Source organism: Rhipicephalus microplus, chromosome 1, assembly GCF_043290135.1.
Source record: "Rhipicephalus microplus isolate Deutch F79 chromosome 1, USDA_Rmic, whole genome shotgun sequence".
NCBI lineage: Eukaryota > Metazoa > Arthropoda > Arachnida > Ixodida > Ixodidae > Rhipicephalus > Rhipicephalus microplus.
In genome coordinates this window covers 17882260-17896573 of record NC_134700.1, presented here as the reverse complement: position 1 = coordinate 17896573, position 14314 = coordinate 17882260, and the positions used below count along the sequence as shown (strand labels likewise).

The 14314-nt window shown below is 46.7% G+C and overlaps 1 protein-coding gene across 7 annotated transcripts in view; it reads left to right on the top strand.

Moving 5' to 3' along the window:
* The window catches only part of LOC119178158 (dual oxidase maturation factor 2), an 832350-nt gene that overhangs the window by 617682 nt on the left and 200354 nt on the right, over positions 1 to 14314 (top strand). For 5 of the 7 annotated variants that reach the window (XM_075888119.1, XM_075887832.1, XM_075888066.1 and 2 more), the window contains one exon: positions 9004 to 9215. In XM_075888119.1, coding sequence (XP_075744234.1) covers positions 9004 to 9215 — 212 coding nt within the window. The remainder of the gene's footprint in view (positions 1 to 9003; positions 9216 to 14314) is intronic. The other 2 variants (XM_075887924.1, XM_075887964.1) reach the window with 1 other exon arrangement.

Here is a 14314-nt window from a genome sequence, read left to right as displayed (position 1 = left end):
CAGAAGATTCCGGTCGCGACATGTGTTAGGAAGGAAAGATTAGGAAAAGGTGACGGTGTTACTTCGAGGAATATGCACTTTGTGGGGGTGATCTATGCGGGATGATATGAAAGATGCAGGCTGTAATAAGCGCGATAACCTGCGAGAAGTTTGTTGTGGGTCAACCTAGTGGTTATGTTAAGTGTTTTGCTGAATTCACTTAGTTTTTTCCGGGCAGTGCGCGTAGCGAGTGAATAGTCTTGTTTTATACTTAGTTCAGTTCCAGAAAGCAGAGAACGCTTTGGGAAAACTAAATATTTACTTTTGTCTGCAGCAAACTTAGCAATAATGGGTCTCTTACTCCCTGCTTTGTATCATCCCAACCTATGGACACGTACAATACTATCTGACGAAAGCTGCATGTGTAGTCTATTCGATGCAAGCGCGATAATTTTTGCTGATGATCGCTCCCAGTTTTCCAGAGGATCATCTTCAATGCCAAAGTACAGTAGGTTGTCCCGCCTAGAACGATCCTCAGCATCATCACGTCTAGCACGCAACGTGGTTAGTTCTTTTTGCATTGTAGTTACACATTCACGTGTGCGGCAGACGTCTCCCTGAAATCCCTCGAAACAAGCTCTTTGTTGTTCCACTGACTGCAAGCGCTCAATAATGCCTGATACAGTGGACACCAAAGAAGTGTGGGCAGCTTTAAGGTCGTCTATTGCTTGCGCAATGTTGCTTTGGTTTGCCTCAATTCAAATGCATCGAGCATTTGTTTCTTTCACCATTTTAAGTATTTCATCAGTAGGACCGGGATTTCGCTCGACGTCTCCGCACAACGCCAAAAACAAGGCACAGAAAGGTTCAAGCAGGACGCTGGGGCATGGAAGCACAACAACGAATTGGTTGTCTGATCGAAAAGACTTAAGAGGTGGTAATGAACTGCAACTAACCTGCGCAATGATGAACAAGAATGGTGAGTGCCACATTTTGGTTGTGCATCCATGCCCACTGGCGATGAGATCGGTTAGATGGGCTTTTAAAGGATCCGGTAGGGGTGTAGTCGATGTTGCTGTGGCTGTGACACTCCGGAGGAGGGCGAACTGTGGGAAATTGTACTTGGCATCGCTGTCGGTCCTCAGCAAGAGTGGTTGTGCGCCATGAATACACCAGCCAGGGGCGTTGCATGAAGATCCCTTGCCAAAACCACCATCAATCGAGTCCGTGGGCGCGGCGCCGTCCGTGCAGTCGGCAAATCCAACGAAACCAAGAAGCTGCGCAATGGTGAACAAGAATTGTGAGTGCCACTTTTTGGTTGTGCATCTATGCCCACTTCTTCATCCAAGGCTGTGCTTCACGTTTGCTACGTCGAATAATTATGTGCAAAAGTGGCATGCCGATTTAGAGCTGGGCTTTTGAGAATACTTACGGCAATAGGGAGAAAGGTAGCGTCTTCAGACTCATCGCACACGGCAAGCTGTTGTAAACCGTGGATGTCGTTGTTCAATGCATTAACATTTTGCGATGGAGGATCACCGAAGTGCGTTATGAATGAGAACAAATCAGGCAGTGTGGTAATTTTTCTCTGGCAGCGTTAGCGGTACAGAAACGGCAGAGTCAGGCTTTCGAGCATTGCGGTATATCAAAGGGCAAGCGTGCGTTGCCCGCAACCTACGTGGTAATGACAATTAGTCGCGGCGTTGCTTCACGATGTTGCCGAATTTTGGCTTCGAAACGCAGAACGAGGTCTTCTTTGCTACCGGTGTAATCGAATAAGCGAGCAGTACGTTATTCGCGGATATAGTCCATTCCGAACCACAATATGGTCACGTAATCGAGCTCTTCGCAGTTATTTCCAGGCATATGATCTACCGTAAGGCGACGCTCGCCAAACCAGAGACAAGGAGAGGGAGCGTAACGCCACCAATGAAACGGGAACTTCCAGCTTTAGGCTGTGGGTGATGTTCATGTTTTTTAAAAACAATAGTCTTTCTTGGGGACCTCCGATGCAAAAATTTTGGTCTGTCTCTCTGTGTGTCTGTACAATTATCTATTTGGCCACTCTTAACCGCATCGGGTCCTTGGAACGGCCCACCCCATTCGCAGCACCCACCTATGTTGCTCAAGGTTGAGTGTTCATGCTTGTGCAATTGTCAATTAAAAAGCAGTTATTGCGCATGTCTGGGGCACCATAACAGTACGTATATATTCTGCATGTGCGTATTTTACTAGAAAAGGCATACATAAGTAATTTAAGGTTTGTAGTGCTTATCACGCTGCGCCCACCATGCAACGCTTGCACTGAAAGGCGAGTGTTTCCAACGCTTTGCTAAAACGAAACGGTGGTGGCACCTACCCGTCGCCTTGCGTTCTACACCTTATCACCTCTGAGATGGGCATGCGCACCCATCTCAAAGTCATGTGTTTTCTTTTCTAAAACAACTGCCAGATGGCGCTTACGTCTCAGGTGCTACGTCTCAGGTGTTTTTTGAGCGCTCCGGATCGACTGCGCAGATAAGTGTTTTTGCATGTTTTGAGCTTGTCTTTATAATTATAAGGCAGCGGTTGAAATCTTCGTAGCACTTATTTTAAGGTACGGTTTTTTCGGGGGCCAGTCACCGTATTAGTTATTATTATTATTAGTATTAGTATTAGTGCGGGTGTGTGTGTGTTTGAATTTTTTTGTTGTTTTTTTCCCACCCCGTGGGGGAGGTGCGCGTACATTGAGCACGCAAATTTTTGTAGTAGAGCTTGGTCTTTCTTTTTTTTTCGTATTGCAGGGCTCGAGTTTAGTAACTATTGAGTATAGGGACAATTGGTGTCAGAAAGGCATGCTTAAAAAGACTGTAAAGTGTTCAGGATGTGGAGTGGGTTTGAAAGTGGACCCACGCGAAGAAGCGGATGGAGAAGAGGCTGACGCGAAGTGTAGGCTATGTGAGGTCGAGGAAAAAATGGAGAAAATCATGGTTGCCCAGAGTGAACTGCTGATGAGAATCGCCGAGCTCGAGACTGCGTTGGCGACAGAGCAAGAAAAAACGAGGGCAATGGGAGAAAGACTGAAGTCCGCCGAGGAAGTGCTAGCGAAGCTGAACAAAAAAGCGACCTACCGAGAGAACAGTAGGGAACCGGCAACCAGAACGGTGGAGAAGGAAAAGCAAGCAAGCTTGGAAAAAACAGGTTTAGCCGGTTCAACTGTCGCAAGGCCCAGCTTCAGCGAGGTAGTGGTGGGGCAGGGAGGGAACAAAGCAGCCGGTGTCACAGGTGCAAGTAGCCCCCAGGTGCAGAACGCTCCAGCGGAAAAGTCACAGCATGTGATAATCGCCGGGGACTCAAATTTAAATCGATGCACAGAAGCCATCAAAGAGAGGGTAAGAGGTGACAAGAGGGTTGCAGTAGGGGCGTTCCCAGGACGCAAGCTGGAAGCAGTCATGAAGCAAGCGAGCGCAAAGCTCAAAACGACAGCTGATAGACGAAACCTCGTGATAATTTCAGGTGGTTTAAACGATGTCCTAAATGAAGATGCAGCAGGACTAGCAGCCACACTGGAGAAAGGCGTCGATGACATGCGCGCCACTTCTCCTAAGGTGCAGGTAGTGATATGCACGATACCGGAGGTACCGGTGCGTGATAGCAACCTGCAAAGAGCGGTGGTAAACGCAAACAGAGAAAAATGGCGAATGAGTCGAGAGAAAGGCTTTGAGGTGGTGGAAATAAACAGAGAGGTGCATAGGTGGGGGGGTTTTCATCGAGACAGAATTCACTTCGATGGGCGGCTAGGTCATGAGGTGGGTTGGTGACTTGCAGGACACGCAGTAGCTTTTTTGGGTGGCCAGCGAGCCCTTCGGGGTGCAGGATAGCTAGTAACGAGGAAAACAACCAGGGAGGCTCTTCGACAGGTGGTATGGATAGATACGATTCCAAAGTGGCACCAATATCTAAGAGAGGTAGAGTCCGGGGCATAAATAGACGTAGCCACGAGTGCCGAGCCAATTCAGACATAGAGTATATTAACATGCAGGGTGGTAGGAACAGGCTGAAGTGGGAAGAGATAGAAGAACAGCTAAGGGAAGAGAGGCCGATGGTATACGGTTTTGTAGAAACACATCTCAGGGACATGGAACAACCTCCGAACAATGCGGACTACGCGTGGGAATATTGTAATAGAACAGAAGGCAGCAGAAAGGGGGGTGGTATTGGGGCATTCATTCATATAAGTACAGACTGGCAAAGGGTGAAGCAGGAGTGCAAGGAACATTTATGGCTAAAAGGGAAAGTGGCAGGTCAAATGACACTCCTTGGTTTCGTGTACTTGTGGACGGGAGCAAAGGCCAGAGAGGAAAACCAGGCAATGGTAGAGTGTATATCAAAGGACATTCAGGAGTTAGGAAGAGAGTGCGAGATAATTATACTAGGAGACATGAATGCGCACATAGAAGATATAGATGGGTATACCGACCCGACAGGCAAAATGATCATGGATATGTGTGAAAGGCTTGATTTGGTCATTTGCAACAGTACCGAGAAGTGTGAAGGGCAAATAACATGGGAGGTAGGAAGGCTTCAGTCGACGATAGATTATGCACTGATGTCACATAGGATGTATGATAAGCTGAGGGAAATGCACATAGATGAAGGTGGCTCCAGAAGTCTGGGTAGCGATCACAAACGTATCAAGCTAAGTTTTGGAAGAGCAGTGAAAGTGGGAAGGAGACAAGATGAGCAACTACAGGAAAATTTTTATCCAGAAAGGCAAATTGAAATAGCCACTAAACAAATTGAGAAAGTAATCACGAAGGATAATAAGACAGTATGGACATACACGAATCTAATCAGACTCTTTGAGCTAGAGCTTGCTAAGACGCGTGACAAATCACCCCGGAAAAGAAGACACAAACCCAAAGGTTGGTGGGATGAGGAAGTTGAGAGAGCCATAGCAAAACGTCAGGAAGCCTCTAGGGAACACAGACATGCTAAGCAGCGGGGTGAACCGACAGATGATGTGGAAAGAAAATGGGCAACCTTTCTAAGCTGTAGAAGGGATGCATCCCTTCTGATCAATGAAAAGATTAGAAGGAAGGGAGCTCAGTGGCTGGCAGAAGTACATAAAAAAGATAGAAAGGCAGCTGCGAAATTTTGGAACCGTCTAAACTCCCTAAGAAATGAGACGAGTCTAGAGCAGAGCTTTATAACTACAGCCCAAGGTGCTAGGCTAGAAGGGGACGAAGCTATTGAATATACAAGAACAAGGGTGACAGAAAAATTTCAACAAAGAAGTACTTTATTCACCACAATAGACAAGGACGAATCAAGTAATGCAATGGCTCCATTTTCACAACAAGAGTGGGAAAGGGCTGAGAAAAGGGTTCCTAGTAGTACAACAACAGGCCCAGATGGCATTCCAATTAGGCTGATAAAGGCATTAGGTCCGAAGTCTAAGCAGGCTTTGAGAGAGGCAGTAAGTACAATAATAATCGATGGTGAAGTTCCCGATGGATGGAAGCTTAGCAGGATGAGCATGATCTATAAAGAAAAGGGGGACAAAGCTGACATAAACAACTACCGTCCTATAACAGTGACATCAGTGGTCTACAGGCTGGCGATGCAGATTATAAAGGAAAGACTGCAGGCGTGGATAGAGGATGAGGGGGTGCTGGGGGAACTGCAGAATGGGTTTCGGAAACACAGGAGGTTGGAAGACAATCTGTTCTCACTGACGCAGTGCATCGAAATAGCAGAAAAAGAACACAGGCCCCTGTGGCTAGCATTTTTGGATATCAAGGGAGCGTACGATAGTGTGGTTCAAGAGGAAGTGTGGGGAATACTGGACACACTAGGCGTGGAACATGTAGTCACTAATCTTTTAAAGGGTGTCTATAAAGGTAACAAGGTAGTTATAAAGTGGGAAAAACAGGTATCCAAGCCTGCAGAGGTAAAACGGGGTATTAGGCAGGGGTGCCCCCTGTCACCCTTATTATTCATGATGTACCTACAAGGATTAGAGGCAAAATTGGAGGGAAGTGGACTGGGCTTCAACCTCTCTTTAGTCAAACAAGGAAAACTTAGTGATCAGGCACTACCAGCATTAATGTACGCAAATGATATAGTGTTAATGGGCAACAACAAGGAAGATTTGCAGAGATTGATGGACATCTGCGGTAATGAGGGAGATGGGTTAGATTTTAGATTCAGTAGGGAAAAATCAGCAGTCATGACTTTCAATGACAACGAAGGTAGTGAGCTTAGAATACTTCAGCAGGTCACGCTAGAGATAACATATAAATACAAATATCTGGGCGTATGGATAAGCAATGGGACCGAGTATCTGAGGGAACATGAAATATACGTGACGACTAAAGGTAACAGGAATGCAGCAGTCATGAAAAATAGGGCACTGTGGAATTACAATAGGTATGATGTTGTGAGAGGAATATGGAAAGGGGTCATGGTTCCTGGGCTGACGTTCGTCAATGCGGTCTTGTGCATGAGATCAGAAGTTCAAGCAAGATTAGAAATTAAGCAACGTGGAATAGGTAGGCTTGCTTTAGGAGCTCACGGGAAGACACCAAATCAGGGAGTACAAGGTGATATGGGATGGACATCATTTGAGGGCAGGGAAGCTAGCAGCAAGATAAAATTTGAGAAGCGATTGAGAGAAATGGGGGAAGAGCGTTGGGCTAGGAAGGTTTTCAGCTACTTGTACATGAAAAATGTCGATACAAAATGGAGGAAGCGAACCAGGAAGTTGACTGGTAAATACTTAGAAAACAGCAGGTGGCCAAACCAAAAAGAACTATCGGTTAAGAAGAAAGTGAAAGAAATGGAGACTGACATGTGGAGAATGGGAATGATTAAGAAGTCCGCACTAGAGATCTATCGAATTTTTAAGCAGGAAATTGCCAAGGAAAGGATCTATGATAATACTCGGGGTAGTTCTCTACTGTTTGAGGCCAGGACGGGAGTACTACGAACCAAGACGTATCAGGCCAAATACGAAGGGGTAGACACAGTATGCAGTGCGTGTGGAGAGGAAGAAGAAACTGCCGAACACTTGATAATGTTCTGTAAAAGGCTTCACCCTATAGTTCAGGATGATGGCGCAGAGTTTTTCAAAGCACTGGGGTTTAGGAACCGGGAGGGCAAAATAAACTTTAAGCGGGTAGACTTAACTAGAAGGAGGTTATCTGATTGGTGGCTAAAGTCAAGGCACGAGTGAAAATTAAACTCTTCGCTACTGCATAGTACGAATCCTCAAACTCACTTTTTAAGGAAAAAAAATATATAGTTTTTGGTTCATTAGGTATTACGGCTTGGTGGCGCTAGCCACCGCCCGATCTAAAGGGTACAGCAATATCCATCCATCCATCCATCCTACGTGACTTAATGTACTCTTTCGCCTCTGCTGCACGCTGGAGCACTCTAACGCAGCGTTTCCAGAATACTATTCACCTACTTTCTTGCGCAGAACATGAAATCGCTCTCTTCACACGCAATACTATCATGTTTCGATGATATTTGCAGATTACATGCAGATACGGGGCGAATTTTTGTTTAAACTGCTGTGCGTTTCGTCTCATGCGAGGTAAAGAGCGAGATGCAGTAATAATGAAAGTTTCTTGTGACGGGAGTCCTCAATGGCGTAAGTGCTAGTGCAAACACGGCCTAAAATTGATCACTCTTATGACCGAATATATTGCACCACGACATCGACACAGAAGGCACACACATCGCGCCAAATTATTTTTTTTATTCGCGATCACACTTTTTACTTGTACAACAGCAGTAGAATAATAAATCCTAGAAAACAACTTCTAAAGGTACTGCAGAGCTCATGCACGCATCATCACCTATTATCACAATTTGCACCTGCCCACGTTGCAAGCAATGTGCAAAATGTTAATACAGAGAATAACAAACAATTGGACCGTATGATCAAGCACCGGGGAAAAATTGTGAACTGCAGTCGAACTGTTTTGTCTATTGTATTTCATTGACTTGTGCGCGCATACACATAGGTCAAACTAAACGTGTGTGAACTAAAGGCTGAGCGAACGCCAGTACTACGTAAAAAATAGCTGTATACGGTCATTTCGGAATTCACTGCCAGAGGTGTGGTTGCACCTGCGCACAATAGAGTTCGTGACAGAACTATGCGTGAAGTCACTTAATGCTATCAAATTGTAAAAACGAAAGAACAGTGTGCATGGCTTCCTCAGCCTCGTCAGCTAAAGAAAATAAAGAAAATAGGTATCTCGAACCATCGCTTTGACGTTGGCAAGTGCAGAGTGTCGTAATCGGTGATGACACGTGAATGAACTGTGCGGCATCTTTTTATGTTGTTTTACCTATCTATTGTCATTTAACAGCAGCATGTGTGCGTGTGAGAGAGCCTGTGTCCTTATCGTGATCTGCTACAGCCATACGAATGATGAAATCTGACCACCTAGCTCGGCAACGTGCCTTAGAACTCTATAAGGCCTAGGGCTACTGACCATTGTTCTTGTGCTGCTATAGCAGGCTGACTTGGCAAAGGTCCGGTGTTTACTGCGCCAAATGCGAGGCTTGTGCTGGTCCCAGGAAAACACTCAGTTCCGTAAACAAACAATTTAATAATAATTACGGCCACGCAACATCCTAAAGGCGTCAGCGTCTAAGGCTTGTCTGTTCACTTCATTATCATAGACTCAAGGCGATGCCCGCATCAATCCTGGAAATGGGAGCACATGTTGGCGACTGGTTATTGCACCAGACATTTCGCAGGACGCTGAGCCTTCCGAGGGCGTTGTGACGAACCGTCCCTCACAGCAATTCTTTTTTAAGGCAAGATCTCTTTTCTCACCTACCATTTTATGTACAAGCCAATATGTAACTTTTTATGCGTTACTTTCTGGCCGGGGGACGATATGATGCTGGTGAGTAGAGTGGGCTTCATTCTAAACTTTTCCTAATATTGTGCTTCATTGACAACACATGTGACCGGTCCTGTACCTACTGTGGGTTCAAGGAGCTGAATGCGATATGCAGGACGTCTCTGGCACTGTGGCTGCTCATGAACGTGCTGCTCTGCGCCATTCCCAGGTATGGCGCCTATGCCATGCAGCTGACGGGTCTAACAATGTTGTTCAGTGGCGGCCTCTACTCTTCGCTACTGCCAGCCAGGCCACTCATCATACCTTTTGAAGGAGGCCTACTACACTTCAGCTTTGGCTGGTGCTATTGGGCGGTACTTGGAGCAGGCGAGTTGCTTCTCATTCAGTACTTGTTCTGGCTTTTAAGCTCAATTAAACGTTTTTCCACTGAACATTTTACTTGTGGGCTCTTCCTGTGGTCGCCGTTGTCGCGTGACTCGGGCCACGGTATGTTCTTTTGCGGAGACTGGCTGGATTACTATGAATAGTTTCTCACCGAAACGGCGAAAGCAAAGGAATAATAAACGGTAATAAAAAAATCCCAGGCCTGCCCTTATAAAAATGAATTTTCAGGGTCTAATGTGCAGCTAATGCACACCTAATGAGTCACTAGATTGACATTAGACCTGCAAAGCCTAATGTTTCTTAGCATCAGGTGTGCAATTGAGACTCAGATGACAACATGCACCAGGATTTCTGATGATCAAGGTACGCGACTTTCCAGTGCGTGTGCTAATGTCAAAGCACATCACAATGAAAAAAATTTTCGTTAATCTTTTAGAGCCAACAAAAACTCGATTTCTTACTACTAAATGTAATAATCGCGGGAATCCTTGATCCCAAAACCACTATATGAAAATGAAGAACGCCGTAGCGGAGTGCTTCAGAAATTTCGACGATCTGTGATTCCTTAACGTGCACATAAGTCTAATTCAATTACTTGCTGATCTCGACATTCACGTACATGTTGTCTTTCGAAAATCTAAAACACTAAACAGTTTGTATTCCCATAGGTTTCTCGACCATGTTTCAGTAAATATAACATCGACATGAAGGGAATGTCTTCGTACACATGCTCATAAGTGTAAATCAGATAGACCATAGGAGCAATAATAATAATAATAATAATTATAATTATAATAATAATAATCCACGGTCTGTTATGCATTATTGCACGTAAGACAACTCAAAGGCGATAGCCATCTCTTTCTTTTTTCCAATCAGTTGATGTGCTCATCCTGCCGCCCTTCGAAAACTTTCTGCAACTAATGTGGTTATGCATTGCCTCCACGGTTAATGACACCGTTTTGCGTAGCCAATCACCCAGCCAGCCTTTGGACAAGCTATGATGGGATTGTGTGCGATGTAATGATTTTATCATGTGGCGCTATAATGACACGTCATCTCGTGGTGATTACTTTTTGCATGCATCTATCGTTCCCTACATTGCAGGCTGCGAGACGCTGCCAACGGTCAAATTTTACTTTTAATGAGGCATCTAAGGCTTGCGATTTCATTAGTAATCAATGATTTTTTATTTACTTTTTCATGTAGCGTGCCCAGAAACAATTATAAGGTTGTACATGTGCATCTAAAAAACAACCATAACGATTATTTGTAACTAGCAAGGACGATGATACAGCATGATGGCCAGAACAAGAAGTGGTATCGGTTTATTCAGTCACTGATTATATAGGCGCACGATAGCGTGCCGTGAGTATCTGCGCATGTCCGATGCGCAGTCGTGATGCAATAGCCTTGCCGGATACATCCTTTCCGTTAACAATGAAATTACATACCCACCGAAACGGTGGTAAGTACATGGCATTTCAAAAAATGATATCATACACTTGGTTAAAGCCCTTGTCATAATGAGGACACTGTGGTGGCTTCACGGTTCGAGTCGACCTTCTTAAAGATGGCGTCGGTGGTGAAGTTGACTGACGCACCACAGGTGGCGAAGGGTAGCCCGACGTCGCGACGTCGGCCATTGGCTGGTGAGGTTGAAGTTGCCACTGTCGGATGGCCACCGACGTTGTTGTCCGCTGAGCTGGCATCAATGTCGTCGTCGCTTTCCTCGATGAACCGTTCGCCAGTTTGAAGTAGGTGACGACGGTTGCGCCTTAACAGCTTCTGGTCCTCCGTTTTGACAAGGTAGGACCTTGGATATGGCGAACCCACAACTTGAGCTTTCCGGGACCATGCAGCGTCTCTGAGCCTCATGACGTCACCCTTCTGCAGAGGAGGCAAAGGTCTTCCCCCTTGGGCCTGGCTGTGCTTTTTGACGTCGGTTGCGGTCACCGTACTGAAGTCCGGGAGGTTGGCGCTAAGGCGCCTTTCTTGCAGTAGTTCACCAGGGGATCGCCATTTCTCCAGTGGGGTAGAGCGGTAGGCCAGCAGGCCCAGCCAGAAGTCGTCGCCCGAATTTGCAGTTTTTTTAAGATGCGCGTCACAACCTGCACACCTTTTCCGCAAGCCCGTTTGACTGCGGATAATGAGGGCATGAAGTGACGTGCGTGAAGTCGTATCTCCTTGAAAACAAAAAAAAATTCATGGCTGGAAAATTGTGGGCCGTTATCAGTGCATACTTCGACGGGCACGCCAAATCTGGCAAAAATAGCGCTCAGTGCTGCAATGGTTCATTGCGCCGACATGTCAGGTAGTTTCTGAACTTCCGGAAAGTTTGATAAGGCGTCAAAGATAACGATGTACGAGTCCCCCGCAAACGAAAAAATATCAGCTCCAACTCTATGCCATGCACAACCTGGCACGGGCCGCAATTGAAGCGGTTCCTTGGGCTGTTTGTAAGCATACTTGCGGCATGTAGGACAAAGTTGCACCATGGAAGCAATCTCAGCGTTAAGCCCTGGCCAAAACACGAGGCGTCTGCCCCTTTCTTTGCATTTTTGCATGCCGAGGTGACCTACATAAATTTTTTCAAGCATAGTTTTCTGCATGCTTTTCGGAATAACAACCTTCGACGCCTTTAAAAGTATTCCGTTGACAAATGAGAGTTCTTGCTTAAAAGGCTTTAGTTCACCTTGTACTGGAAGCCCTGCCGACAAACTTGCAATCACCGACTGTATGTAGCGGTCACGAGCCCTTGCCGCTTGCAGTTCTTTCTGCGTTGCTTCTGTGACACGGTAACCTCGAAGCTGGATTGCGTGAACTTCCACGTCGGTAGTAGCACCAGCGTCGTCTTGGTTGTCAGCAGTTGTCCTGGACAACATGTCAGCAAGAACAAGGTGCTTCCCAGGAATATACTGCAAAACAGAATCATACTTGAACAACCTCAAAAAGAACCGTTGAAGGCGAGGTGGCATGTCACTAATTTCCTTTTGAGCAATTGACAAGAGTGGCTTGTGGTCTGTTTCAATTGTGACTTTCTGGCCGTAGACGAACTGGTGAAAATTTTCGCATCCAAAGCAAATTCCTAGGGCCTCCTTTTCTATCTGTGCGTACAGTTTTTCTGCCTTAGTCAGTACTCGAAATGCGTAAGCTACGGGCCGTCACTCGGTATTGTGACGTTGCAGAAGGGCGGCACCGACGCCGTCCTTCGATGTATCGCAAGATAACCTTGTTTCCCGTCGTGGGTCAAATATTGCGAGCACGGGAGCGGTGGCCAAAATATGCGTGACGCTTTTCCATTCTTTGGCGTGGTCATCTGTCCACTCAAACTCAGAACTGGCCTTGATAAGAGTTCTTAACAGGGCCGTTCTTTCAGATAGCTGCGGCACGAACTTTCCAAAGTAGTTCAACACACCCAGCATACGTGGAACATCGGCCTTGCATGTTGGCACTGGCATTTGAACCAAACTTTTTACGAGCCCTGGATTTGGGGATATGCCATTCGCACTTATAATATCACCCAGAAACCGTAGCTCTTTTACGCCAAACATGCACTTGTGCAGATTAAACGTTAATGCAGCTGTTTCAGCAGTTTTGAGGACTGCAACCAGGCGCTCATCATGCTCTTCCTTCGTTGAGCCCCAGACCAAGATATCATCTATATATATGAGCACGCCTGGCAGACCGTCAAATATCTGACAAAATGCCTGCTGAAACACCTCGGGTGCAGATGAGATGCCAAAGGGTAGCCTTAGAAAACAGTATCTGCCAAAAGGCGACGAGAACGTACAGGTTTTTGATGTTGTCTTGTCTAAGGGCACCTGATGAAAGCCGGCATTTGCATTCAAACAGCTAAAATAAGTAGCACCGGTTAGCCGTTGTTACAAAGCAGTAACGAAGTCCTTGGGCCGGATGGCCCCAAGCGTGCCTTTCCGTCATCTCGGACATTCTGTGTGGGGGCGGGTCGTCACCTGCACCGGCTCTGTTTGGCCCCAAGCGTGCCTTCCCGCCATCTCGGACATTCTGTGTGGGGGCGGGTCGTCACCTGCACCGGCTCTGTTTGGCCCTAAGCGTGCCTTCCCGTCATCTCGGACATTCTGTGTGTGGGCGGGTTGTCACCTGCACCGGCTCTGTTTGTCTCGGCTGTGCGCTTTGCCTGCGAGGCAGTGGCTACGGGCGGGCCCCTCTGGAATGTGCGGAAGGCCGGTTGCGTGCTACAGGAGGGACTGCCGTGAATTTCTCCTGCGTGGTCGCTTCCGAGTCCCCGCGCGTGTGCCACGTGCGTCTGCCAGGTGCGTGAAGTGACACTTGTGTTGTGCTCTCCATTAGTAATTGGTTCCCCGAAGAGACATTCCACCTATATATCTACGGAACTGCATGGCGAGAGAGGAGAGCAGCCCGCCAGAAGAAAACAGGAGTGTGTCGCGAGAAGAGTCGTCGTTCGGACGTTACTGTCCAACATGTTGCAAATAAACGTCTTGTTAAGTTTTCCTTGACGCCTGTCCCTCTGCCTCAGCTCTCGAGAGTTCTGAACGTCCACGTGGCCTGCGGAATGACGACCACCACCCAGCTCCATGCTACCTACAGGGTCCACTGCGGCCACCGACGCGGCTCGTAACAACTGGATGGCAGCGACGGGATTCTGCTCACGCCAAGTCGCAACAAGCTCGGGCCAGCATCGGAATCGTCTCCACTGAGATCATGGCTGCAGAGTGCGGTGAGTGCTTGACTTTTCTTCACTGAGATTTTACCAGGCTTTACCTACAGTTTTGTAGGAAAGGTGGTAAATTTGGATAACTACTCTACGTTGACCTGTGCATGGGAACGTAGCGTCCTAGTAGTAGTGAAGTTAGCAGCACTTGTAGCAACCATGAATCTGAAGGCACTGAAAAAACCGCTTTTGCTAGAGTTAGCTAAAAGTTTGGGTTTGGATGTGCGTGAACAAAGGAGAAAGCCAGAGATTATCGAGGCTTTTGAGAACCTTAACGCGGACGACGACGAGCTCTCAGAGTGTCTAGAGCTGATAGACGAACATGAAAGGCGTAAAGCTGAAGGGAGAAATGAGAGGCTCATACGCG